The sequence below is a fragment of the Squalius cephalus genome (assembly GCF_949319135.1).
Source record: "Squalius cephalus genome assembly, chromosome: 6".
Lineage (NCBI taxonomy): Eukaryota > Metazoa > Chordata > Actinopteri > Cypriniformes > Leuciscidae > Squalius > Squalius cephalus.
In genome coordinates, this window is record NC_137127.1 from 28,370,270 (window position 1) to 28,396,811 (window position 26,542).

General features: G+C 36.6%; 1 protein-coding gene and 1 long non-coding RNA gene across 2 annotated transcripts in view; one reads left to right on the forward strand and one right to left on the reverse strand.

Moving 5' to 3' along the window:
- The window catches only part of LOC307160677, a 574,771-nt gene that overhangs the window by 336,983 nt on the left and 211,246 nt on the right, over positions 1–26,542 (forward strand). The gene's annotated exons all lie outside the window — the stretch shown is intronic.
- On the reverse strand, positions 9,181–24,408 carry LOC307160672 (uncharacterized protein). Its single transcript, XM_079874864.1, has 3 exons — positions 24,335–24,408; positions 9,631–9,723; positions 9,181–9,517 (listed from the first exon to the last, which is right to left on the reverse strand). The coding sequence occupies exons 1-3, from the start codon at positions 24,383–24,385 to the stop codon at positions 9,188–9,190; spliced, it is 474 nt and encodes a 157-aa protein (XP_079730990.1). The 5' UTR covers positions 24,386–24,408; the 3' UTR covers positions 9,181–9,187.

Here is a 26,542-nt window from a genome sequence, read left to right on the forward strand (position 1 = left end):
GGAGGGTGGGTGTGGCCTTGACCATCTTGCAGCAACGGTACCATGCATGTTTACGTTGGATATATTGCAATGGCACGAAGACACGCAGTCGTTCAAGCATTTCAGTTTGACCCAGAATCTGATCCAGATGGAGAAGCAACGGATGAAGAAGTTGCAACTCAGCGGCTCCAGCAGGACGTATCCGAATGGTTAATTTAAAATATTATGTCTGGATACGGTACTTTATTCGGATGGCTTACAGTTATTATCATGTATCTGTAACGTCTGTAATTTATCTTATTACAATTACATCAAGCTCTGCGATCTTGAAATGCGGATATCGCGCGCGCCATATTACCAACAGGAAAACGGTTATCCAAATAACAAAGAAGTGTACAACACTCGCGTTACAGTGTGTGTATTCACACACACATACTTGATGCTGTCTACCTTTACATTAGCGCAAGCAACTGCATAGCTGCATAGCTAATGTTACAGAAACATTCTACGTGTAACAAGCTAGGTAACCATAAACAGTAAAGCAACACACTTATATATCATTAATTGACTTACTTGTCCGAGGTGTGTAGCTGAGCCAAAGAGAGTTGGTACTGATCCAGACTTTAGTTTCAGACGTTCAGCAAGCCCAGCTCTGTATTGACCCAAGTTGAGGAAACAGTCGTAGGTGAAATGTTTGCCGCAGACATGCAAAACTTTGGGAAGTTGAGTCGGCACATTTCCAGAGAAAATGAAATGAATCCACTGGTTCTTCTGGGGCTTGGATGAAGGAACTAAAAAAAGGTTTCGGTGTTGATTTGTACATCCAATTATTGAGCAATTATTATGCTTCGCTCGCTCAAAAGCCATGATATCTCTTGTGGACAAACTAAAATCGCGTGCACGCGTTCCTACTTCCTAGCTCATTTTCTCAAGGGTGGGAAATATTCTCTGGGCGGGCAAAGCAGAGAAAGGGGAGGTAACATTTCTCCTTATAACATCATAAGGAGGAGATTCAAGATCAGCCTGTTTGAGCTTCCATTTTCTCAAAGGCAGAGAAAGATAGCAAAAGCTCGTTTACAACGAATAAAATTTCTAGAAACTTGGGGACCACATACAGGCTAGGGGACCTCATATTAATGTTAAAAAACCTCAGAAAGTGAAAATTTCATGTCATTGGACCTTTAATATGACTCATGATTTGGTGAGAGTGTAAATGGCAGCGACTTTGAGAAAAAAAAAACTTATTTTTGAATTTGAATTACTTATTTTGAGTTATTTTGAAGGACTTTTAGTTTGATATGGCCTTAACTTGCACCAACATGCTTGTATAAAGTGCATTCTATTTCCGTTAGGTCTATGTGCACACGCTTTTGTGAAGGACGCAGCCAGCTTGCAATTCATGCCTGTTTCTCTTCCCATTGTATTATTGTGTATCCCATTTGAGAGTTATAAGGTAAAACAGTTCAAAGTCTATCATTTAGTAATTGTATCGTTTATTGTGATGTTGTAGTCATACAGTGTTTGTTTTTTGTTTGTGTTTATCCCTAGGGGGGTGACGATGAGTCGCCACAGGCCGAGCAGGTGGTCTAAAGCGAGCACGGGAAGCCTCATTTTTGAGGCAAAACCAAGTTGAGCAGCCAATTTGCTCAAAGTTCTGGGAACGAGACTCCACAGCACAAAATCTGCGCTCAGGAGCTTCTTGAGCAGCTGGACCAAAAAATTGTCCAGGTACCAGTGGTAGCAGGCAAAGATTGTTACAGCAAGCCTCTGCGAGTTAACACTGTGCTACCCAAACCTGCCTCCTAGCTTGTGTAATCAGCGCAAGAGCCTTTCCGCTAGAGAAAGCAATTGAACCCAAGGCCTGCAAGGAACTGGCAAGCAACTCTGATGCGGTATTGTCTGCTGGGTTAACATTCATTCATAGAAGAATGAAGTGCTAACATTCATGAGAAATGGAATTTCCTACACGATTTAAGCCTGAGACAGTGTTTCTAAATCCTGACTAACAGATCATCCGTGCATCTATACTCCATGCTAGGGCAGCGAAGATCCTGTCTAAGGGCTTCATCTGGTGATACCACCAGTGAAGATATGCATGGCTCTACTGAAGGCATGTTACCAAGGCCCTTTTCATGGGCCTCAGCCATTGACGCTAGCATACAGACCACACAATCTGGTCTGGATAAGGGAGCTGACAGAAACTTAGAAGAAACAACATCTGTAAGATCAGGACAACTTGGCATTAGGAAATACTCTTGCTGAGAGACTGAGCGATGCAAGAGGTTTGAAAGGCTCAGCACAGGAGGAAGAGTCCAAATTCTGCTTAGCGAGCGCCATCTTGAGTGTATCCTGCAGTGAGAATACAACTGAAGACGCAACACCCTGAAGGCCTGAGCCGTCGTCGCTATGGGAACACTGAAACTGGGAATGTGTGGTCTTACAAATCCTAAATTAAAATTAAAACTTAAATCTGTTAAGTATTTGATGAGGATTCTATTGATAGCTTGCAAAAAAGCTACATGAAATACCGGAAATTAATGATTGGCTGGGAATAGTGTATGAAATCCACATGATGGAGAGGTTAACAATAAATCTTAGGTTACAGTCTGAGAAATTTGTCAAGTTATGGGGAAAACGGATAGACTACATCATCCACTAAGACGAGACCTAGTATAGGAATTATGTTAGTTAAGTGTAGGGAAGTCCTGAGAATTATTGAGAAATAGGGTTACGAAAGAAATAAGGAATGAAAGAAGTAATAGTTTGAATAAAAATACCCATATTAGGAATGCGAGTACTTCTGGACTCAAATATAAAATTGATATAAGATGCCAAAACCAATAGGCGGATTTGATACCCACTCTACGACCTGAGTATTAAATATACAACTGTATTGTTTGTTGAATTGCGGGAAGGGCTGTATTACAGTAATGGTTTGCATTATTTAGTAATTTATTGTGTTGCTTCCCAATTGATGTCTTTTCCGATGCTGGATGCCAGCACACACCTGGGCAAGGGAGAAGCTGACACACATGCCCTTGTTCCCTCGCTCACATTCCGATAAGTAGGGGACATTGATAATGAAGCGTGAATGCCCTGAACTGTGTTTACAATCTCAGCTACTTGATGGGCCAACATATCTGATTCTAAGGGCGTTCACTTGTTCAAAGGCTTTTCAGCTCTACTGGCTGAATGCTTGCTACTCACATGCAATGGTGGAGCCAATTTTTCAATCAAATTAGCCAATCGATTCTGTCTCACTTCCAAGGATATTAAACCACACTTAGAACATGAATATATTAAAGCCTCTCTGAGGTGATCAGTAAGTGGGACATTGAATATAAGCATCTATTAGATCCATTGGACCTGAGCAGAGGGAGCATTAAGCTGCCATAACTTCCCACATCAGTAAATGAAAAACCCCTGAATAAGGCGTTTTACAGTTGCTACAGTAACCCTCGTCAAATGAGTATCACTCTGGTTTACCAATGAGCATTCATATAAAGTAGTCGTCTAAAGACACGCAATACTAAACAGTCTGACAGAACGCTGGTTAACCACTGAGTTCACGTGAAACACTCAACTCAGCTATGCTAATGTAATGAATCAGTCAGGTCCATTTCCAACAGGTTTATTATTAGAATAGTCGACAGGAAAAGGTCAGGCACGGGCAGAATGGACAGAGCAGGGCAGGCAAAGACGAGGTGATAACCCAGGCAAGGGTTCAGAGGCAGACAGCAAGGAAAACAGAGTCCCGATACAAGGCAGAGGGTCAATAGGTAGGCGGCAGGCAACGAGAAGATCAGATCAGATCAGATCAGATGGGGTCAAACACAGGTAGGCAGAAACATGGGAGAAACGCTCAGAAATGTTCACAACAGCAAAACAAGACTTCGCACTGGTTGTAATGTGAGAGTGTTTTTTATGTGTGTATGGAAACGAGATTCAGGTGCGTGAGTGATCAGTGATGGCAGGTGGATGTGGGATTAGTCCAGGAATGATGTACTATGGGAGATGCATTTCGTAAGGGAAAGTCAGTATTCGGGTGACGGCGCCCTCTGGCGGCCAGAGAGGGAGGTCATGGAGTCGGTGATCGTGACAGCTAGTAGTAATCGATTCCAAATAAACCCTGTATAGCCAGTGGGTATCTGATCCGATGAATAAGTCCAATGCACGTGACAACAATCAGAGATAACCCAATATAAAATATGATATCCCGAGACACATCTGTAAGTGGGAGCAGTTTCTCACCAAAAAAGCTGTGCACGCTCGAGCGACAAAGAGACCAACAGTGACGTGAGCTAAACGGATATATCTTCCGACCAGGGTCCTGGGTGACAAATCACTGTGATTCTCAATATGATTCACAAGACGCAAATCCTTCCACTATGTTCGACCGTCTCTGGTGGTCTGTAACAGTGTAATCGAACTTCTATTCTTATGAATTAAAATTATCACTCCATTACGCTTACTGGAATATGAACTATGAAAACCATGACCTACCCACCCCACTTTAAATGTGTCTGCTTCTTTGGCCTTTATATGAGATTCCTGCATAAACACAATGTCTGCTTGATTGTTTTTCAGATATGCCAACGCTTTCTTTTTTTCTAACTGGACTTCCACAGCCATTAATGTTCCATGAGATAAATTTAACTAGTCCCCTAGACATTACTTATGTATTGTCCATGCCCACCATTAACAGTTTGTCATATATTAATGACATAAAATTCTTAAACCCCTGCAAATGAACATTTGCCTTATCAAACACCTTCCTAGTTTTGAAAGATTAAAAATAACATTTTAAACACTCAGAACTTTGAAACATGTGAACAAGAATAATTTTAAAAAAAAGAAATTTAAAATGAAAATATATTTTTTAAAAATCAGACAGCTCCCCCTCCATCGTTTATAGGCATTATATATTAATCTCACCATGAAGGAGGTGGAAAGAGGAAAAAAAACAAAACCAGAACAGAAAAAATAATGTTTGGTCTACAGATTAATAGCAGCTTCTGTGCATATTGTCAGGGGAAACAGAGGACCCAAGTGCGAAGGGAGGTTACAGAATCAAACTTTATTACTGAAAGCAAGAAAAACAGTCTGCCGTGCACCGGCACTCCTGGTGGACGCAGAACTGGAAGTAGCAGCAAATCCCAGGCTTGGTAGTGGGCACATAGAGAATGTGAAGTTCCTAGCCGGCAGACTCAGCACCGCAGACAGCCAATGGCAAAGCGACAGCAGACAGCGGATGGCAAAGCGACCACAGACTGATGACTGGGCAGAGAACAGGTAAGACATGCATGACTAGACAGACCAAGACTAAGACCAAGCTTGATGAACAGCATGCAAACATAAAAATAGACGATTACAGGATGCGGCATAAGATCTCCAATAATAATTTTGCAAAGAGCTTCGTCTTCAGCTATTGTTTTTAGTGGCGGTTAGCAAACAGCTTTCGAGTGCATTACCGCCACCCACTGATCTAGAGTGTGGACTTTTTAACTAAACTAGTAAATAAATAAATAGTAATACATTTATTACATTGTTATATATGATACATTATGTATAATATATATATATATATATATTAGGGTGCATCAAAAAACACAATTCTTGAATTGTGATATGGCTGGGTGCTAAAAGTGTTCCAATATATGTAGAAACAACACATGCAAAATATTTTTCCAGTACATGATGATTTAGGGGTGCCACCGCACATCTGTTTTTGTTGGATAAAGTGGTCAACAGTGCTCAATGGTCACCATGGAGATCTGAGGTAAACAATACTACAGCTCAAGAAAACTGAGGTGATCTTTCTGTTTGAGGTGATCTTTCTGTGTTGGGTATGTATTATTACACATTACTATCATATCTGTATTTGTGTCTTTGTATACTTATTTATCATAAGTCATTTAAGTCATATTTATAGGTATTTGGTGCTCATTACATCTAGCTACACTCAAACAAATTATTCTTTAAACTTACTTAATTTAATTATGGACAGTGGTTCCACACAAGCAAATTGCTTTTTATTAACATTAATGGAATTTTTTGAATCTATGTAAACTCCTTGTGTTGGGACAACACAGCTGAATGGGGAAGAATCTATGTGAAACAGTAATGTCGAACTAAATCAATGGAATTGCTTCCCTGTAACTTAAATCGGTTAAGTTAAGTGAACATGCAGTAGTTTATTTAAAACTGTCCAAACAGGTTACATTCAACAAACACAAGGAGATTTGTTTCAAATAACTCATTTAAATTATGGACAGTGGTTCCATCCAATTAGTTCTTGTTACTTTAACTCAGTAGTATCTATTTAAAGTTACTCCTTTCAAAGCAGCATTTGTTTGTGTGTGATTGTCTTGTAGAGTCATAAAAAGACAAGATATGTAACAAATTATCAAACTGTATTTGTTCAACAGTTGCAATAAACAGTTTTTAACAGCCTGCTCACCCATACATTCAACTCTTTAAACTTGTGCAAATGTATTAATGTGACGGCCTGAGTGGTGGCCGCACAAGAGCGGTAATGTGGATGCATGGATGCATACACGAACACACATGCACACACGCCAACATGCATACATTTACACAAAGGATATACATTTAAGAATACTCTATTTATACTTATTTTGTCATTCATATTCATTTGTTTCAGTATAATGATGGATCATAATAAATCACACAAAAAAAACAATATTAATTATTTCTTTATTGTTAGGTTTTCATATGTTTACATTTACAGCACATTTTATATACATTGTTACTGATTTGAAGTGCACACAAATTAGTTATGTTGTATATGTTACTTATATTTGTTTCTATTTTGAGTTTAAGTTTACCGTTCGTGATGAACTTCAGACATGGTCCGCTGCAGCCGCATCCTGGCGTGACAAAGATTAGAGTCCGGGCAGGAACAGAATTTAAATGTTATGGGTTCCGCCCGATCATACCATTTGCTGGAATTGCCCGGGGGAGGAAGAAACGTTAATGTCTTTATCAATTGATTTATTTAGTTGTACATTTATGATATTTGATTACATTTTGCTTTCCTTATCTTTATTTATTATATATCTTTGTTTGACTTGATTTTGATTTATTTAAGGTTATATGTTGAATGTAAAGTCGACTTGTTTCCCCTCTTAATTTGTAATGGGCACATCCTTTCCTTTATAAGCTGTTGCTTTGTTCATTTGAGTAGGTCAAATGCCTCTTCACCTTAGAAGAGATCAGTTAGCCCTTGTGTATTGGGTAAACTTGAGAGGACATAATGAAGATCATATGAGCCAAACAGTGCTGAAGCAATGTCAAGAGCGTGGTAGCACTTAAGTCAGAAGTTTTGGTTGGGTCATTAATGATAAAGTAAATGAAATGAGGATTAATGAATTAAAAATAAGTCCCACTGTACCTTTTCCAGTTGCTCCAATATGGGTCTTTAAAGAGATGTCCATTGATTTGGGATTGTTAGAAGATAAGCAAGAAAATGACATGGACAAATTCAGAGTGCAGAACTATTTAATGGAGAGGTATAGAGAGGATATAATAATATATACGGATGCATCTAAATTGACTGATAAAAGAATGGGGATTGCTTATGTCATCCCTAAACTAAACATTAAAGTAAAAGAATCAGTGATGATTTAGCAGTTTACACAGCGGAGTTGGTTGCTGTGTGGCTAGCTTTGCTTTGGGTGGAGGTCAATAGGCAAAGGAAGGTAGTAATTGAGTCAGATTCCAGTTCCGCTTTGATCAGTATCAAAACGTATCAGTCAAAGTCAAGGCAGGACATTGTGTATGAAATTCTACAAGTTGTAAACAATCTGATAAAGTCAGGAATTAATATAACTCTTGTTTGGGTACCAGCTCATATAGGAGTAGTAGGAAATGAGTTAGCAGATAAAAGTGCTAAGCAAGCAGCTAGAAATGTCCATATAGATATTGAGGTAAATTACAGCAAAGCAGAAATTAAAAGTATGGTTATGAACATAATTAAGGGAAAATGGCAAACATTATGGGACAGTGGACAGACTGGAAGACAGTTCTATGATATCCAGAACAAAGTAGGAAAGGGCAGAAATATGAACAGAAGTAAGGAGGAGGAGGATGTATTTTCAAGAATGAGGTATGGACACACATGATTAAATAATACTTTGTTAATAATGAAGAAGCATGCTGATGGCAAATGTGAATTCTGTGGTAGCTCAGAGACTATAGAGCATGTTATGTTATACTGTCCTAAATATCAGGAAGAAAGACAAAGATTAATAGCACAATTGCAAGGAGAAAAGATGAGGTTTAAATTACAGGACATTTTACAAAGAAGTTCAGGTGAAGTTTGTTTTCAATATGTAATTAGCTTCCTGAGGAATACAGGACTAATTAAAATAATTTAGTTTGATCTTTTGGTTGGTTGTTTGTTTTATTTTATTTTGTTTGTTTGTTTGTTTGTTTGTATATTTGTTTGCATTATATTTGGAAAGGTTAGACTCCAGTACCACACTCCAGTCCAGATGGTGGCGGTAATGCACTATTAAAGTTAGTTGCCAACCGCCATTAAACCGAAAGAAGAAGAAGAAGAATTTGAGTAGGTCAGTAGTTTTAGGTTTTTTTTGTTTTGTTTTTTGTCTAATTGTTTTGATCTCATTTTCTGTTTTTTTTTTTTTTTTGTTGTAAGAAATTTATGAGTTTGTAAAGTTATTTTTTTTTCTTTGGGTTCAAATAAAGACCCATTTTTTTGTGCAAAGCTTGTGTTCCTTGTTCTTGCCTCTCGGTCCCTCACAATTAACATCAGCAAAAATTACTTTTACACATTGTTCAAAAAAGTCAAAAGACTTCTGCAAATTCAGTGTAAATTAAAACTCTATAAAACTTGGTAAAAGAAATAAAAAAAATTCTTTTTTTTTTAAACAAATTTACACAATACAATAATAATAAAAAAATCCTCCATGCAACCAAAATGTCCAGATGGCAATGTGTCTAACGATATGTTTAACAATTATCAAATGACATATTACTGCTAAAATGTACTAGACATCTTTCACAGAAAATAACAGATGCACCGAGCACCAAATAGGCAGCTTGCAACTAAGTTCAACAATTTTGAACATTGAAAAATACAACAAGTGTAACCTGCAATAGAAAATCATATTGCCCTTTTTTTAACATTAACATTCTGGCATTCCAGGAATGGTCCTTAGAGTCCTTACTCAAACACATCAGAGAAGAGCTTGGTCTTCAGTGTTTGGACTTTATTGGACAACTTGTTGCCATATAGCTCCAGAATTATTTTTTGAAGGACTTCGAATGTGTACCTTAGTTCAGGAGGGTAGCTCAGGTTCAGTCCATAAATCAGTCCCAGCAACATGGCTGCTGCATATGGGACACTGGTAAGGTCCTGAAGAACCTTTTGACCCTCTAATACCACTCCAAGATCTGCTGGGCTGTCTTCCATGTCTGCACCTTCATGTCTTATGACATAAATTCCCATCACAGTCTTCTGGATCACCTCCTCAGTGCTGGCAACGTCTGTATCCTAGAAGGGATATTTAAAAAAAATAAAGTACTCTTAAATTCCTGTGTATTAACTTTAACAAAACATTAAGCATCCTTGAAAATACAGCAACATTTTAAAAAGCACATACTCACCATATACTCCCAAACCAGACTGCTAGGGTCTTCGTTCAGGTATGCACAGAGAGATTTGATTATGCATGCTCTCCTCACTTCAATGTCATCAGTCTAAAGATACAAATAACAACATTCATCTATTATTACTTTGCCTGATTATTTCCTTAAAGGGATAGTTCACTTTAAAATGAAAATTTGGTCATACTTGGTCGCTTCTAACTTCATCTCTGTTTGGAACCTAATGAATGAACTGGGCTAAGCTAAGTGCTATCAAAGTGTCGCCGAGCCAGAGCGACTGAGTGCACGCACTGAGACGAGAGAGGTATGTATCAACTCGTCTTAGTTAAGGGAATAACATAGTTTAATATGAAAAAACGGTGGAGTGTTCCTTTAAGAATTTTCTCATCTAAACTGGTTATATCTATTAAGCCTAGTAGTGAATGTTTTATGACCAGTAGGATCATATCTGTCTATCTCTTTTTTTTTTTGTTACGAGAAAGAACCATATTTATCCGCGCAGTCATGCAGAGCCAAAGCACAAGCAAAACGATGTTCTTCCAAAATATTCATGCACTATTGTTTTTTTTAAACACTAGAGAGCCAAAAGTTATTCACGTTTATATAGGGGTTAGTTCTGTTAAAGGTACAATATGCAAGATTTTTTTGCCGCAAGAGGGCGCTACATTCCAAACAACAACAACGGCGTAGCTTGATGACGATGTGGAGCGTGGAATGATGGGAACTGTCGTTTTAAATTCCACCGTGGATGTAAATCAGTCAGACGGGAATCGAAAAATCATGTTCATGGATGAGGTAAAGTTCTATTTTTATAAATGTTGCGTTTAATGACATGCTTTTTTGTGGCGAGGGGGGCGTGGTTCAGCGCGGTCTGTAACGGGAGAGAGAGAAACGAGACGAGCGGGACGTCCCATACAGAAATGTAATATATGTCAATATATGTAAATTACATACAGTATATAATGTTAGTGCCCATGTATGTCTGCTGCATATATGAGAATATATGCAAAATTCATATATGTAAAACACATATACATATATGAAACATATATTTCAAAATATATCAAAAATGGCCGTTTTCATGTAAGTGCCATATATTTTCCCGTATATGCACATAAATGTGAAATATATGTAAGACGCATATATGTATACATGCATATATGACACATATATGTATACATGCATATATGGCGCATATATGTATACATGCATATATGACGCATATATGTATACATGCATATATGTACTTATTTCTATAGTACATACTTTCACATATATTAGGGATACAAATCTTATATCTGAATGCCTTGAAATTAAATGCCTATAGTTGGAGATTTTGTCTATTGTGTGAATACCAAATATAGTATTTTAATACAATAATGCAGTGTTTTCTTTGTCATTTTTGACAAATACATCCACAAAGTACCATAACCATATGCCACAGCTTTAAAAATGCATCAGTATCGCATGCATGTACACTGTAAAACTTTTCACTGTAAATTTACAGTTAAATACTGGCAGCTGGGTTGCCATCCACATACTGTATTTTTACAACACTACTACAGTAAACAGCATTTACAGTACTCCACTGTAATTACCAAATACAGTATATACCACATTTTACATTATTAAACTTGTCGACAGCAATAAATTGTATTTTTACAGGGAATACTGCTTTTATTATTACATAATTAAAATATTATACTTTAAGGTTTCATAAGAGTAGTCACACTAGGAAAAAGAAAACAACATTTTCTGGGTTTTAAAACATTTATTTAGTTAAAATGCCATCTGTGAACATGTTGGCTGAATTACTTTTTAAACATAAAATGCAATTTTAACACTTAACAACAAACAGGTAACAGTTAGCACTTAATTAAAGGAATAGTTCACCCAAAAATTTAAATTAGCACATGATTTACTCACCCTCAAGTCATCCTAGGTGTATATGACATTATTCTTTCAGACGAATACAATCAGAGTTCTATTAAAAAATGTCCTGGCTCTTCCAAGCTTTATAACAACAGTGAAATGCTGTTTCTTTTTTGAAGTCCATAAAAGTGCAAACGAAATCCCATTCAAAGTCTGCAAGGTTTCGCATAAGTGAGGACACCTGTAGGCTTACAGTGGTGTTCTTGTTTTGCACAACTTGGCCAGTTTTCTTTGAAGTTACTTGTCCTTTCTTTGTTTTTGATCCACGTTCAGGATTGATGTCAAGAAAGCGTCTAAAAGGCAGAAAAAAACAACAATTAAATATTATTAACTGAGTGTATATATTTTGACAAAGAGAGACAGCACAAAAGCTGTCTAAAACTGAACAACATGAAAAAAAAAAAAATGCAATGTTGGATGTTGTGAAAAAAAAAAAAAATGCAATGTTGGATGTTGTGATCAATAACTGATATTTTTTCTGCCCTGGTAAAATACATCAACTCAATGTGTCTGTTTACATGCACACTGTCAACTAACAAAATTTTTGGAAGTGGGGTTGCCAGATTTAAAGTTTTATTCTACAACTTTTGTCTACTCATCACCCAGCTCATTAACAATATCATGCCCTCATCCGGTGCCATCAGAGTATCAGTGGAAAGGCAGTCTTTAGACTCTACGTTTATATAGAGCACACACTGCCAGAATCCAGCCCAAACCTTTGTGACAGAAATAATTTAACTTAATTGCAAGCCTTGCAATGTTTATTGCATATATGACAACATGATTTACCAGACTAAAATGCATGTTTGCACCCAAAAATTTAAATTCTGTCATTATTACTCACCCTCAAGACTTTTGTTCATCTTCGGGACACAAATGAAGATATTTTTGATGAAATCTGATAGTTTTGTCCTTCCATTGATATCAATATCATTGCAACTGTCAAAGCCCAGAAAAATAAAAACATTGGTAAATATATAGCTACAGTGGTTCAACCTAAATATTATGAAGCAGGGTTTCTGCATTTTTTAAAGTCAAATTTAAGGCTTTTTACGACCTTTTTAAGACCCGAAGAAATCAAAATTAATACCATGCATTAGGGGTGTGCAATATTGACAAAATATGTCTTGATCGATATTTTCAAAGTTTTCTTGATAATAATTAGATAACATTTTACTGATTGTGTTTCTGTGCTTGGTGCCATGGCTTGTTTAGGCCTGTTGACAGCTGACTGACAAAGATATTCATATTTTTCATATTCTATGCAGTGGTCAGTTTAGAGCAGTGACAGAAATTAACATTTTTTATTAAGGGGTAATATTTGCCACCTTAAATTGATTTCAAGGGGCATTTTCACCTATATATGGACATTTGTAGATGTTTCAACAAGATATCTTTCACATCTACTGCAGTCAGATTCACCCGTGTTCACTCTGAAGGAATCACTCACATGGCTGGGCACTTGTATGACACATCAAGGATGTTAAGAGGCTAAAAGCAGGCTTAAAACTTGCCCCATTGAAGTCAACAGGGTGCAGATTTTAAAAAGAGGATAACACGGTGTAGGCAACACCGATTTTTGTCGTTGTTCTCTGTATTGACAGCACTCCAAATTTACAAAAAAATTAGCTCAAATGTTAAAATTGACCGGAGTTCTCCTTTAAGGTTGCACTAGTGACATGGATTATTTAAACAATGTTTTTACTACACTGTAAAACCGGATAAGTTAATATAACTCAAAAAAATAGTTGAAACTGATTACATCGAAAATTTTAAGTGATACTAACTACATTTTATAAGTTAAAGAAACATACTTTTTTAAGTAAATGGTACTAGGTAATTTTAACTGATACAAACTAAATTTTATAAGTTAAAGAAACATACTTTTTTTAAGTAAATGGTACTAGGTAATTTTAACTGATACAAACTAAATTTTATAAGTTAAAGAAACATACTTTTTTAAGTAAATGGTACTAGGTAATTTTGACTGACACTAACTTAATATCACAAGTTACTGTAACAATATTGATCAAGTAATTTTACAAGGAGTTTTTGGGTTCACATAACCCAAAGATAGCTTACATTTTTTTGTTACAATACAGTTTATTTTACCTTCATAAAAAAAAAAACAGTTTTAATTTCTCAGTAACAAATTACTCACTTTATTCATTTTTGTAAGCTTTTAGATTTACGTCATCAACTAAATTGCTAACTATACACATTCTGAAAAAAATAAACAGGTCAACACAGACAATTTAAATGCAAGTTACTCTTTTATTAAGTAACCACAAAACATTAACAATAAATTGTTTGTCAAATGGAAATACTTCAATAGAGTGCAAGGCCCTTGAGAAATGGGCTGCGATAACGATCACTTTTAGAAGTGGACAATATGGATATCTGGATATCACCCAGCTGTAAACATTTCCGTCAAGTAGGAACAGTGGAACACTATTCAAAATTCACGCAGCAACCATAGAAATATAAATTTCTAAATACTCTTTTATTAAGCACTCTAAATACTCTGTTACTCTTTTATTAAGTAATCACAAAACATTAACAATAATTTGTTTGTCAAATGGAAATACTTCAATAGAGTGCAAGGCCCTTGAGAAATGGGCTGAGATAACGATCACTTTTAGAAGTGGACAATATGGATATCTGGATATCACCCAGCTGTAAACATTTCCGTCAAGTAGGAACAGTGGAACACTATTCAAAATTCACGCAGTAACCATAGACATATAAAAGTTATACTAGAATACAATATAAGAGGAAGATAAAAAAACAAAATGTTTTTAAACTGTCATCTCTATGAGTGGTATATGGAACTTATACCGTGGTAGTTATTTTTACATGTAACGATTTACTAAACTGCACATAATGACCGCATTAGGATACAGAAATCAAAGATATGATTACTACAGTGTAAACTGCAATGCACTGCATTGTCTGTTGTACTGTATGACATCGATACAGTGCAAACATGCCAACTTGAACAGCAACACATTTAAACGGTCCGTTGAACAATCATTCCTTATAACATCTGTAAGCTGTTATCAAAAAACTAATTCCTTGCTCTACTGTGTGCATTAAAAGTGACAGAAGTGAAATTTGAAAATGAAATGTCAAATGAAAGAGTACCTTTGTAAGCTTTGTTCAAACACTGAGGTTACTCCAGTGCAAAAAGCTCATTTTTAAGACTCAACACTCTGGGCCTCAGCTTCCCATCCTCCAGACCCATCAAGACTTTCTGGGTAAAGTCAAATGTGTTGGCCAACTCTTTAGGGTAACTTAGATCCAAGGCGTAAGTTAGTCCGAAAAGCATGACAAATGCATCAGCCAATGTGGGAAAATCGATAACCATGTTACCCTCAAGAACAACTGCAATCTTCTCTGGGCAGAAGAACGTGGCATCTGTTGAATTGCCACTAATGGAGAGGAGACCCAGTGGTACGTCATCAATGTCTGGTTCATCAGATTGCTCAACCTGAATAAAAGAAGAGAGAACTGTTACTCTAAACTTCCAAAGGATGACTGCTAATAAATGACATGTTTACATCTATTTCAAACCATTCTATACCATACAGTAATTACAACTCTAATTAATATATTAAAAACATAGAACTAGAAACCAGGATGACATCTTAATGGCAAGTGAGATTCTTGGTAACCAAACAGTGCAACACTTACATCCCATGTCTTGAGAAAGTTGGAGTCATCCTCTTGCAGATAGGTGGGGAGAGCACGGAGGATGGAAGCTCGTCGTACATGGATGTCCACGTTTTCCTTCAGTGTGAGAATTAGAGACTTGAGTATGAGAATCTTGCCACAAAATACTATTCATCTACCTCTAAAATGTCTGTAAATACAACCAAAATATTTAAAAATACACTGCAGTTTCTTTATCAGGCATCAAGAAGTGTAACCAACTGACCTGGAGGTCATATATCCTGAAGAGCTGACTCAGTACTTCAGACACTTTCCCTGTGCGAGCAGCTTTCTTTCTGAACAAGCTCTGAAGACGGGGAGCATGCTGGTCCAACACACCATAAAAGTGGTTCTTCAGGTTGACGTTTGTAATTTTATGAAACTCGGAACAGATCTGCAACAATTAATAAGTGATTAAGCCAAGGTATATGTACAGTGTACATTTGTGTGTGTAAATTTTTTTTTTTACACTTTAAAGAATTGCTTTCACTCAACCATAATACGCATGTTTGTATCATGCTTAAATTTAGATAAAAAGCATGAACTTGACGCTCTTATGAACACATGATTATAGATTGAAATATATATATATATATTAAAATGTTCCTGACACACACCTATTGTTTTGCTCCAGAAAACATTGATTCATCCACTGAGGTTTATGGATTACTGTCATTATTGCTATATGTGCTTTTTGAACTTTCAACTTTTTGGAACTCATTCACGTGTTATATGGACTCATCGATATGGTATATTTTTCTAAAAATCATCCGTTTTGTTCAGTTGAAGAAATAAAGTCATATACATATGGGATGGCATGAGGTATGTAAAAAAGAATTTTAATTGTTGATATCCCTTTAACACTATTCTGACGACAAACTATTCTAGGTGACTGTATTTTTTTCCTATTTCTAAATGGGTTTAAACCTCCAAATCTCTGATCAAAATAGATCGTTTCTGTGTTAACAGCAAATGTCCATCGATAGTGTATGACGTGAGACTTACTGTGTCATTTAGTTCCGAAAGTTGATGCACAGAGAAGATGTCCAATGATGTCAGCTCAAATGATCTTAAATGTTCTCTGTACCAGGACTCGTAGTTCCTGCAAAGAAAGGAAGCAGAGTTGTTCACAAGCAGTATATTTTCAATCCTGCTGAATTTTGAAAGTCCTCCTGCCTGTCCTACGGAAACAACCATTCCATTTGCATACTCTGTGCCATCAATAGAGACTTTTGATGTACTATATATGTTTTGGCTGTCTGTCTTGGTCTCTATGAAGTCTCTTGCCACTTGAGGCAGAGTAGTGACTTGGACAGTAGTAACACTTGAGACCTGTATGTGGGGTCTGAAAAAAAATGGTGCATTGAGGTGATACGCCATCATGTGCTGATGCCTGGTAGCCAGGGATTTCAAGACATTCTTGAAATTCTGTGTGTCATGTATCACCTTTTTGAAAAAGCGGTGTTTTCCCTCAAATCTCATGGTCCACAGATGAACCAGAGGCCCAAAACACTTGGTCAGTTCTGGGTAGTGTTCGATATAATGATGCTTGGGTCTGAGTTTAAAGTCTGGAAACACTGCTTTAAGAACCTGTCTGTGATCACTTATTTTAGTTTGCATGTACTGGATGGATTCTTCTGTGAAAGATGGAGACAACACTAGCTGCACAATTTCTTTAAGGTCCATCAATATGGCCCATGCTTCATCTCCTTCAGGGACTTTACTTCCTACCATAAGTGGTAATAACCTCAGCAGAGTGGAATTTTCATGCCCGTTCCCACCAATGTTTCGTTTGGCAACAAAATTTTTGGGGATTTGCTGAGGTTTATCAAGCCTATCAGTGTGCTGATATGGAAATGTGCGAATTTTTTTGTTTAGATCTTCAAGGGTGAAATACTTCTTTCGAATCATTTCACTGATGCACAAGGCCAACTCAACAGGCACAATACCCTCAAACAAATCATGCAGAATATCAGGTGGGAATCCAGTAATGGGATGAAAATGCTGCAGTGCCTTGCTGAGAGCACACTCACTTGTAACACCAAAATGGGTTACATTTTCTCCTTGCACAACATTTTGCACATGAAGATCATGGCAGTCCTTCGTTCTCATTCTAAAATCTCCTTCAGAAACTTCACTGGTCTGTCTTTGATCTGCAGTACAGCAACAAAATCTACAGAAATAATGTCCTTGGAAAGACTGCACAAATCCTGCAAGACCATGAGCAGCCAAATTATCAGCTGCCACAAACAACACCGTACCCCTGATGCACTGACCGAGACTTTCAATAAAAACACCATCCTGCTCAAGAGTTTGCAAGTCTTTCAACAAAGGTGACAGAACACTTTCGTAACCACACTTCTGCACATCTGATACTTTGCATAGCAGAGCTAGTTGTATGACATGTAGGCTGGATCTATACTTGCTGGGCAAATTGGCAAGTAACCAATACACTGCACAAAGCTTGTGGATCTTTCTAGCTGTGCCTAAAGGATTTGCTAATTCAAGGTCATCCACATACAGAATCAGTGACAATTTCAGCTCTCCTGCCTCAGACAATACCTCATTTTGTTTGAAATACATTCCGTCTTCATGAGAAATGTACATTCCAGGTGGCGATGGTTTGGCTTCTTTAATTTTCTCAAGAAGATCAGTATTTTTAAACATTGTTTGAAGCATTTGAAGTATCGGAACATACACGGCTGTGTGTCCATTGGAATCTACTGTATATTGAACTGGCAATACCAGAGGATAGTTACTCTCCACAAATCTTTTTCTTCGCTTAGCAGTGGACAGCTCCGCACCTTCTGCAGTAGAGCTGACAAAGATGTTACTTTTCACAACAGCTTCCACTAATTCATTAAGAAGGACTTCACTGAGAGTCTGATCATACTCTCGCAGAACCATGATGATTGAGTCTCTCACAAGAGGTTTGGACAGTGAGAATATCTGTACCAAACTTTCAACTATGTCTTGTATAGCCATATCTGATACATGAAGAACACTGTGCATTTTCAAGAATAAAGAAGCCAAGTTGTTCCTTAATTGAGCTTGCAATTCATCTGTGTCATATCTTGACTCAAGAGGATTAAAGTCAGTAGTCTCTAGCTCAAGAGAATCCTGAAAGGAATCAGGCTCATTAGATTCAACTTGACTTTGCATTGAGGGGCTGTCAGTTACTGCCCAGATGATCTCGTCCTTAAAATCTGAGACATCACCATCTGGATGATTTCTACTTTTGTGGGCATTGAAGGAGGAATAGACATTGGTAGAGTACTGACAATTTCTGAATGGACAGTCCACTGTCTCATGTTGTTTTAAATGTGTCCTTAAATGACTGAGAAGGGTTTTATCGCTAAACGGCTGCTTCAGTCCACATACAGGACAGATGAATGATACACATTCCATATGATTTACACTATGCACAGCTGTCTGAGTATGCAATCGTGTTAAGTGAATTTTCAACGCATTTATTGATTGAAATGTGCAGATACAGTCTTCATAGAGACATGGCAATGGGCTGACTGAGGAAACATTGCCATGATGCAAACGATAGTGTTCAAGCACCTGTAACCTTTTATCAAAGATAGCAGCACAAAGTTTGCACTTCCACGCCATTGATTTTTTTTTTCCTTTTCGATTTGTGTTGCGTACTCAATATTCATTCACATTTTAGTATATTTATGCAATGAATGTGTATTAATAATTGGACATAAACATACCAAACTGAACTGCCAGCTGCTTCACTTTTAGCCTGAAAAAAGAGAGATTGAGAAGTTAGTCAGGTTGTAATATTTGCCAAAATACTAGAAAAAATATATGTGAATACACATGATGCTAATCAGTTATGTAACTTAAATGATAAGTTCACTTTCAAAAAATTTTTTTGCTGATAATTTACTCCCCGGTGTCATCCAAGATTTCCATGTCTGTCTGTCTTCAGTCGAAATGAAATTAAGGTTTTTAAAGAAAACGTTCCAGGATTTTTCACCATATAATGGACTTCAATGGCAACCAGCGATCTGAAAGTTCAAATGTCTGTCTCAGTGAGGCTTCAAAGTCTCGACATTAATCCCAGTTGAGAAATAATGGTGTTATCTAGCGAACGATCGGTCATTTAAAAAAAAAAAATAATAATTTTTACATATTATATTATTATTATATATATACTTGCCAAAAACCACAAATGCTCGTCGTGTACCATCTCTGAGATGTGCCACGCATTGCGTCATTTATTTGTCTGTGTACTCCGGTTCAAAAAGGTAGGAAAGGGCGAAAAACTCCCTCTCATTTTCTCCTCCGACTTCAAAATCGTCCTCCATCTTTGTTTTAATTTATTATTTTTTATTTTATCGTGACCTTTCCAACGTGATGACGTGGCACATCTCAGAGATGGTTTAAGACAGACATTGGTTAAAAAGTATATATATATAAATGACCTATCGTTTCGCTAGATAAGATGCTTATTTCTCGACTGGGATCGTGTAGAGACTTTGAAGCTGCATTGAGACGGACATTTGAACCTTCTTTGAACATTGGAATAGTTGGTTGCCATTGAAGTAGCCTACATTCTGTGTAGAAAAATCCTGAAATGTTTTCCCCAAAAACCTTAATTTCTTTTTCGACTGAAGAATATTGGATGACATTGGGATGAGTAAATTATCAGCAAAAATTTTTTTGAAAGTGACCTAATCCTTTCTCAGTCTGATCACATAAAACAAACCTTAAACATTTAAATATTATTTATACTGCACAATTTCTTTTTGAAATGTTCAATTTTAAGCAAGAACAAAAATGACTCGGCTAAATAACACAAGCTTACTGGTATGGCTTGAGCAAACTATTTAAATACAATTTATAAATACCTGTCCTTACAAAAAATGTACAACACGTGGAACAACGTGCTTCTTATTATTGAAAAACCTCTATGAAAACTACTAACGTTAGCAGCTAAAGTTACTTAATTCATGCGTGCCAAATAAAATGAGTCACAGCCCGCCATTTTGAGGTCATTAAAAGTTGTTGCCCGAAAACGTTTTAATGTGTGCACAATCGATGCAAAAAGACAGATTTTTTTTTTTTAAATTTTTTTATAATTTAAATACATTTGCTTCAACAATTCAATCCATTTTTACCTTTAGTGAGGCAGGATACAATTGATCAAATCCTCATTCGCTTTGCAAATGCATAGAATACATTAACTGCTAAGACACTAAAGATATTTGCAGAAAATAAAACAGGGAACTTACCAGATTAGTGTGCCCAAAGAGAAGAAGAATATAATGGCGGGCAGCACAACGAAGAAAATCTTGTCACCAGCAGGTTCCGAAAATTGCATGCTGCGTTTCTCACCAAAGGTCCTCACAGACAACGCCACAGCAAATTCCCGATCGAAAAATATCTCCTCCTACGCTATTTTTTTTATAAAATATGATCGAGTTTTTCACGTGTTGAAAACTTAGCTGGACAAATTTTCATCTGAGGCGGGTCAGGCGAGCAACAAAAAACATGGCGTGTTTTCACAAACTTGCAACTGCTAGCAGTTGAAGGAGGAGCACGTACGGACGTAAGTGACGTCAGACGAATTTATAGTAAAACTTTTTGAGTGCACTGACAAAAAAAAATGAAAGAATTTGAGTGCTGTAAACTTAAAATTTCACTTTCGTTCTAATTGCACAGAAAATTAAAGGCGAATGAACGTTTTTATTTTTTTGAGTAATTACTACCCATTTTATTTATGGAAGTTTTACTGTTTGGTTTTACAGTGTAGCTTTCTGGGCCTTAAAAGTTGCAAAGACGTTGCTGTCTATGGGTGGTTCAGAAACCTCTCAGATTTCATCAAAAATATCTTAATTTGTGTTCTGAAGATGAACGAAGATCTTACAGGTTTGGAACGACATGAGGGTGAGTAATTAATGACAGAATTCACTAATCCTTCAACTGAAAACAACTTGCACTGACATATCTTAAAATATATGACTGCCACTGTTTTATCTCAAGATGCACACCAGTAATGTTTTTTTTTTAAATGATACATTATTATAAAAGCTGCTTAAATACCCTAATTTTATTAAGGCCTAGACCTGGCTTAAGCTAAGCCCTGTATGGAAACCAGGGCCATATTGTTCATACCAGTAGTCAACATAATAAATACTGTCAAGTCGAGGTTAGTGACACAATTCAGTCTAATATATATATATATATATATAAATATATGTATAGATATATGTTGCAGGCATATATTGTGTTCTCAGATAAGTGAAATATATGTATAGATATATGTTGCAGGCATATATTGTGTTCTCAGATAAGTCAAATATATGTATAGATATATGTTGCAGGTGTTCTCAGATAAGTCAAATATATGTATAGATATATGTTGCCGTCATATATTGTGTTCTCAGATAAGTCAAATATATGTATAGATATATGTTGCAGTCATATATTGTGTTCTCAGATAAGTCAAATATATGTATAGATATATGTTGCAGGCATATATTGTGTTCTCAGATAAGTCAAATATATGTAGAGATATATGTTGCAGTCATATATTGTGTTCTCAGATAAGTCAAATATATGTAGATATATGTTGCAGTCATATATTGTGTTCTCAGATAAGTCAAATATATGTATAGATACATGTTGTAGGCATATATTGTGTTCTCAGATAAGTCAAATATATGTATAGATATATGTTGCAGGCATATATTGTGTTCTCAGATAAGTCAAATATATGTAGAGATATATGTCATGCTATTTAAAATTTAAGTACATATATGGCCATATATTACATTTTTGTATGGGGTAAGTAGGTCAAGTGCAAATGACGAACACCTGTGTCTTATTGCAGTATTATTGGCGTGGAGAGACCGCTTATAAGCCGCGCTGGAACGAGAGAGAGACTGGAGAGAAAATTGGACGCAGAGAAAGAAAACCGGTGGATCTGAGCTCTCAGATTTGAACTGTTTTGTGCCGTCGCGGTTGCCACGGTGAATGCGCGTTGTGCGCGACTTTTGTTTGTTTTATTTTAATAAAGTCCCAGTCACGCCGATCCCTGTCTTCTTCCTTCCTGACTCTTGAACCTCATCACACTTTTATTTCATTAAAATGAATTAACTGCAAGAAAAGTAAGGTTTAATACTATATTGGTAATCATAGATGTTACTGTATGTCGAATTCATTGTTGTGATAACGCGGCGCAGTTTTACGTGTTCTAAACAATTGTAAAAGTACATTCGAACATACCCACATAATTTGTACATTGTACCCACATGTATATTGTAGTTGTACCCACACATACTGATTAATCTTTATGTATAACACATGCTATATTTATTTACATTGTCATAAACACCAGATAAACAATGTCAATAAACTAACGTTAAACACAAATCTAAAGCAATAATACTTTCCTTACATAAACATAACTATTACTGAATGCTACATTTGGAAAATATAAAATTAAGCATGCTTTGTCGACAGAACCAGCTGCAGTTGGTAAAGATAACGACTGCGCAAAACAAGCTAACGTTTCACGAGTTCACACTTACATATAATTTGAATGGGTAAGTTTAATGCGTATATGGCGTGCTGTCCGGAGGGAGGGCTCCGAGCTCGGAGTTCAGCCCGAACCCAGAGTACTCCCCCCGTATGTAAGTGTTTAGTACTAGAAGTGTGGAGAAGGGGTGGTGGAGGGATGCTGCAAAAACTGTCAATGGAATGAGGTGAGACTGCTGAGTATTTATACCTCTCACCATTGATTGCTGAGTGCTTTCCACTTGTGTTAATTATCTGAACGTGCTCCTCCCGAACCTTGTTAATAAAACATCATTTGTTGCTTGATAGACGCTACAACTACAACTTCCGCATTTGTCCAGGACTCCACGCAGTACGAGCGGAAACCGAGGGTAACGCGGATATGACGCAATTGACTGGCGACTCCCAGATCTCCCCTGCTCTAACGCCCCGTTTCCTTGGTTAAAATCGCAATTTTCTCACGATTTAAAAATAGTTGGAAACATTTGGGATATTGTAAGTAATCAACTTAACAAAATATATAACACTGGCCTTGAGATTTTAGGATATTTTAATGCAAAATTCTTACATATTGTACCTTTAAATAATTGATTAATCTGAAATTTATAGCTAGATGTTTACAATCATAGGCTGCACAATGCGGTGCCATTATCAATTTAAATTCAATGATTTTAGTTTGAGTGATGAACAGCATCATGGGCTGCGTTTAAGTAATTTTTTTATGCCCTTCCCTCACTAACTTCCCTCCATCTTGTTCACGAGGATGCATGAAGGCCCTAAACCAGTGGTTCTTAATCCTCGTCTTGAGGACCCCCCGCTCTGCACATTTTGTATGTTTCCTTTACCTGACACATCCAGTTCAGTTCTTGGAGCTGATGATCTAAATCAGGTGTGTTAAATGAAGGAGACACAAAATGTGCAGAGCAGGGGGTCGCCAGGACCAGGATTAAGAACCACTGTCCTAAAGGGTCAGTCACAACACTTTACGTCCCATTGACTTCTATTCATATACGTCGAGGCGTGACCTTTTGGCTGAATTAAAAGAACTATATTTTTGCAGTCAAGTCGAGTAGATTGTATATTTTCTACATTTTACATTACTACTTGTTATATGTTGAATTCATGTTTATAAAAAAAGGATGCGACTTCATATCACGATCGTTGCTGTGCCCGAAGAAATTTTGCATGCTCAAAGTCTAGTGTGGCCGCGGCATAAGCCATTGATCATCTGGAATCTGAAATGGAACTGATTTATAATTTGTTTTCCTTAATTCAATTTAATTTAATAATTGATTTAATTTAAATAACATTCCAACTTTGTTTTTTCTCATTTATGGTCACTGTTTTCTACAGTGCATTGATTTACACTGTCTGCTCACAGCTAATACTCAATTAGTGCAATAATAAGTGCTTTAGCGTAATTCGTAAAACTTTAAATACTATAATTGTGCCGAGCCGTGGGTTGTAACAAAGTTTGCAAAATTATTACTACTTTTTATAAATCCTAAAAAGGAGCTTCACTTACCTTAACCAAAACGTTGTTTTCTAAATCAATAAAGTTCTGGCATTCCTTCATTACACCAAATTTAGGCAGTGATGAACTGGAAAAACCATAATGAAAAACATACTGTCATAAAAAAAGAACATCAGAAAACATGGCAACATATATCCGTCTACGACAGGCGAATGTGGCCTTATTTGTGCTTGCTTCAGAGCTTCAGCCAATTTTACTGGGACTGTAGCTTAGATTAAAGCACTGGGAGGTTTTGTTATTAGACATTCTGAAACGCTTAATGTGTTTAATGTACTAATACTAACCATACTACACCATACTAATAAAGCATACTATGTACAGAAAAGCAAATTTACTCACAGGTTATAAATGCTTAAGCTGGCTAAATACTTAATACTGAGAAATTAATATTAAAAGATCAAATTCTGTAACGTAACATACCTTATTAATAAACCACAGGCTGACGTTATAAACAGATTAACCCAGAATATGAACTAAACGCATTGCATTCATAAGCTGGGTTCATCTGTTTATCTGCACATTGTAAGGTTTATCATATATTATTAGATTTGTATAATATCACTGTTAGCCACATTAAACGTTTTAGAATGTCCCTCGTTAGTCATTTCATTACTTCGACTGAAAACCATTTTGAACTAGAAAAAAAAGTTTGTTGAGACAAACTTTAAGTTGGCTTGAGAAAGCCGGACCAGAGAGTTTGAAGAAGTTAAAAGTAGTTAGAAGTTTAAAGTAGTTAGAAATTTGAAGTAGTTTGAAGTTTAAAGTAGTTTAAATTTTGATTGATAAATTAGTTAGAAAGAAAGAATAGTTAGAAAGAAAGAAAGAAAGAAAGAAAGATTAGGTAGAAAGATTAGGTAGAAAGAAAGAATGAAAGAAAAAATAAAGAAAGATTAGGTAGAAAGAAAGAAAGAAAGATTAGGTAGAAATAAAGAAAGAAAGAAAGAAAGAAAGAAAGAAAAAGATTAGGTAGCAGTGTTTCCCCTATAAATTTTTCCAGCAGCGGTGCTGTTACGTGCCGGAGGTTGGGGGGGGGGGGGGGGGGGGGGTGCAAGATTTTTTTTTTTTTTTTTTTTTTTTTTTTATAACCCCTTAAACCATGACTTCTGGCAAGTTTTGTGGATAAAAATGGACATTTTGAGACATACAAATTTGACTTACCATCAACTGAAGGCATGATTATTGCAGCATGTACCTTGAACTGGTCACAAACAGGATTAGGACAGGATTATTCATGTTTTTCTTTTGTGTTAATTTTCAGATGTAAGGTAGAATTTATAGTGGAAAAATGAAACTCTTTCCTCCCTCATCTGCACTACTGATCTTTTTTTCTGTAACACACTTTCGCACTTAGATACATCATCATGTAACCAGTACTTTCATTTATTTTATCCTGTAGATATTTTAAACATTAAAATCCAAATGAAACTTTTCATTAGTTTAAAAGGTGACTAGCTTGCATAGCCTATTTTACTTCACTAACCTCCAGGGATGTGCAAAGAGTTCATCAGGGGCAGGGGCTCAAATGTAAGAAAGACAATTTGCTGTGATTAATCGCAATTAATCGCATTTCCCCCAAACTTGTAATCATCAATATTTAAATATAGAATCACTAATTAAATTAAACAACACACAAAAAAGGGGGAAAAAAGAAAAATGTCCACACAAATTGGACAGAAAATAGCCCTATATTAAAATATAAAACATCAGTATATTATTCTTCATTCAGTTCTATGCAACATACTCAGATTTAACAGATTTATTTTTTGACTAATTATCAAAATAAAGTATAGTCATACAAAGCTCAATTATTACCAGAGCATGTGATCAGAGCAGGTCATTTTACCATTGTTGCCCAGCAAACAGAAGTCTACTACTGAGAAGTTTCACGTTATTTGAGCGGACTTTGCTTTTCCAGTGCGTGATCGGTAGCCTACATGATTGGGGCGTTTGGGCCGTTAGGGAGCAGAACGCGCAGCGCAAACACAGAGCGGAACTTTGAGCAGAGAGCGCAGTGCGCCGACACACACTCGCACACACACGGAACGAAGAGCGCGGCGCAAACACGGAGCGGAAAAGACCCGCACGTTAAGTTACTAAACAAGCTGCGTGAGAATGAAACCTGATCGCCAAACACGGAAGGGCGGGACGGCATATTTTCCATAGACAGTAAAAAAATGGACACAACGACCCCATAGACTT

Bases quoted from the DNA above. Each gene is read 5' to 3' on its own strand.
- LOC307160672 (XM_079874864.1), bottom strand. From the start codon at position 24,385: ATGAAGGAATGCCAGAACTTTATTGATTTAGAAAACAACGTTTTGGTT. The intron at 9,724-24,334 runs GTAAGTGAAGCT...TTGTATCTTTAG, and splicing joins AAAACAACGTTTTGGTTAAG to ACTGATGACATTGAAGTGAG. The intron at 9,518-9,630 runs GTGAGTATGTGC...TATCCCTTCTAG, and splicing joins GTCTGGTTTGGGAGTATATG to GATACAGACGTTGCCAGCAC.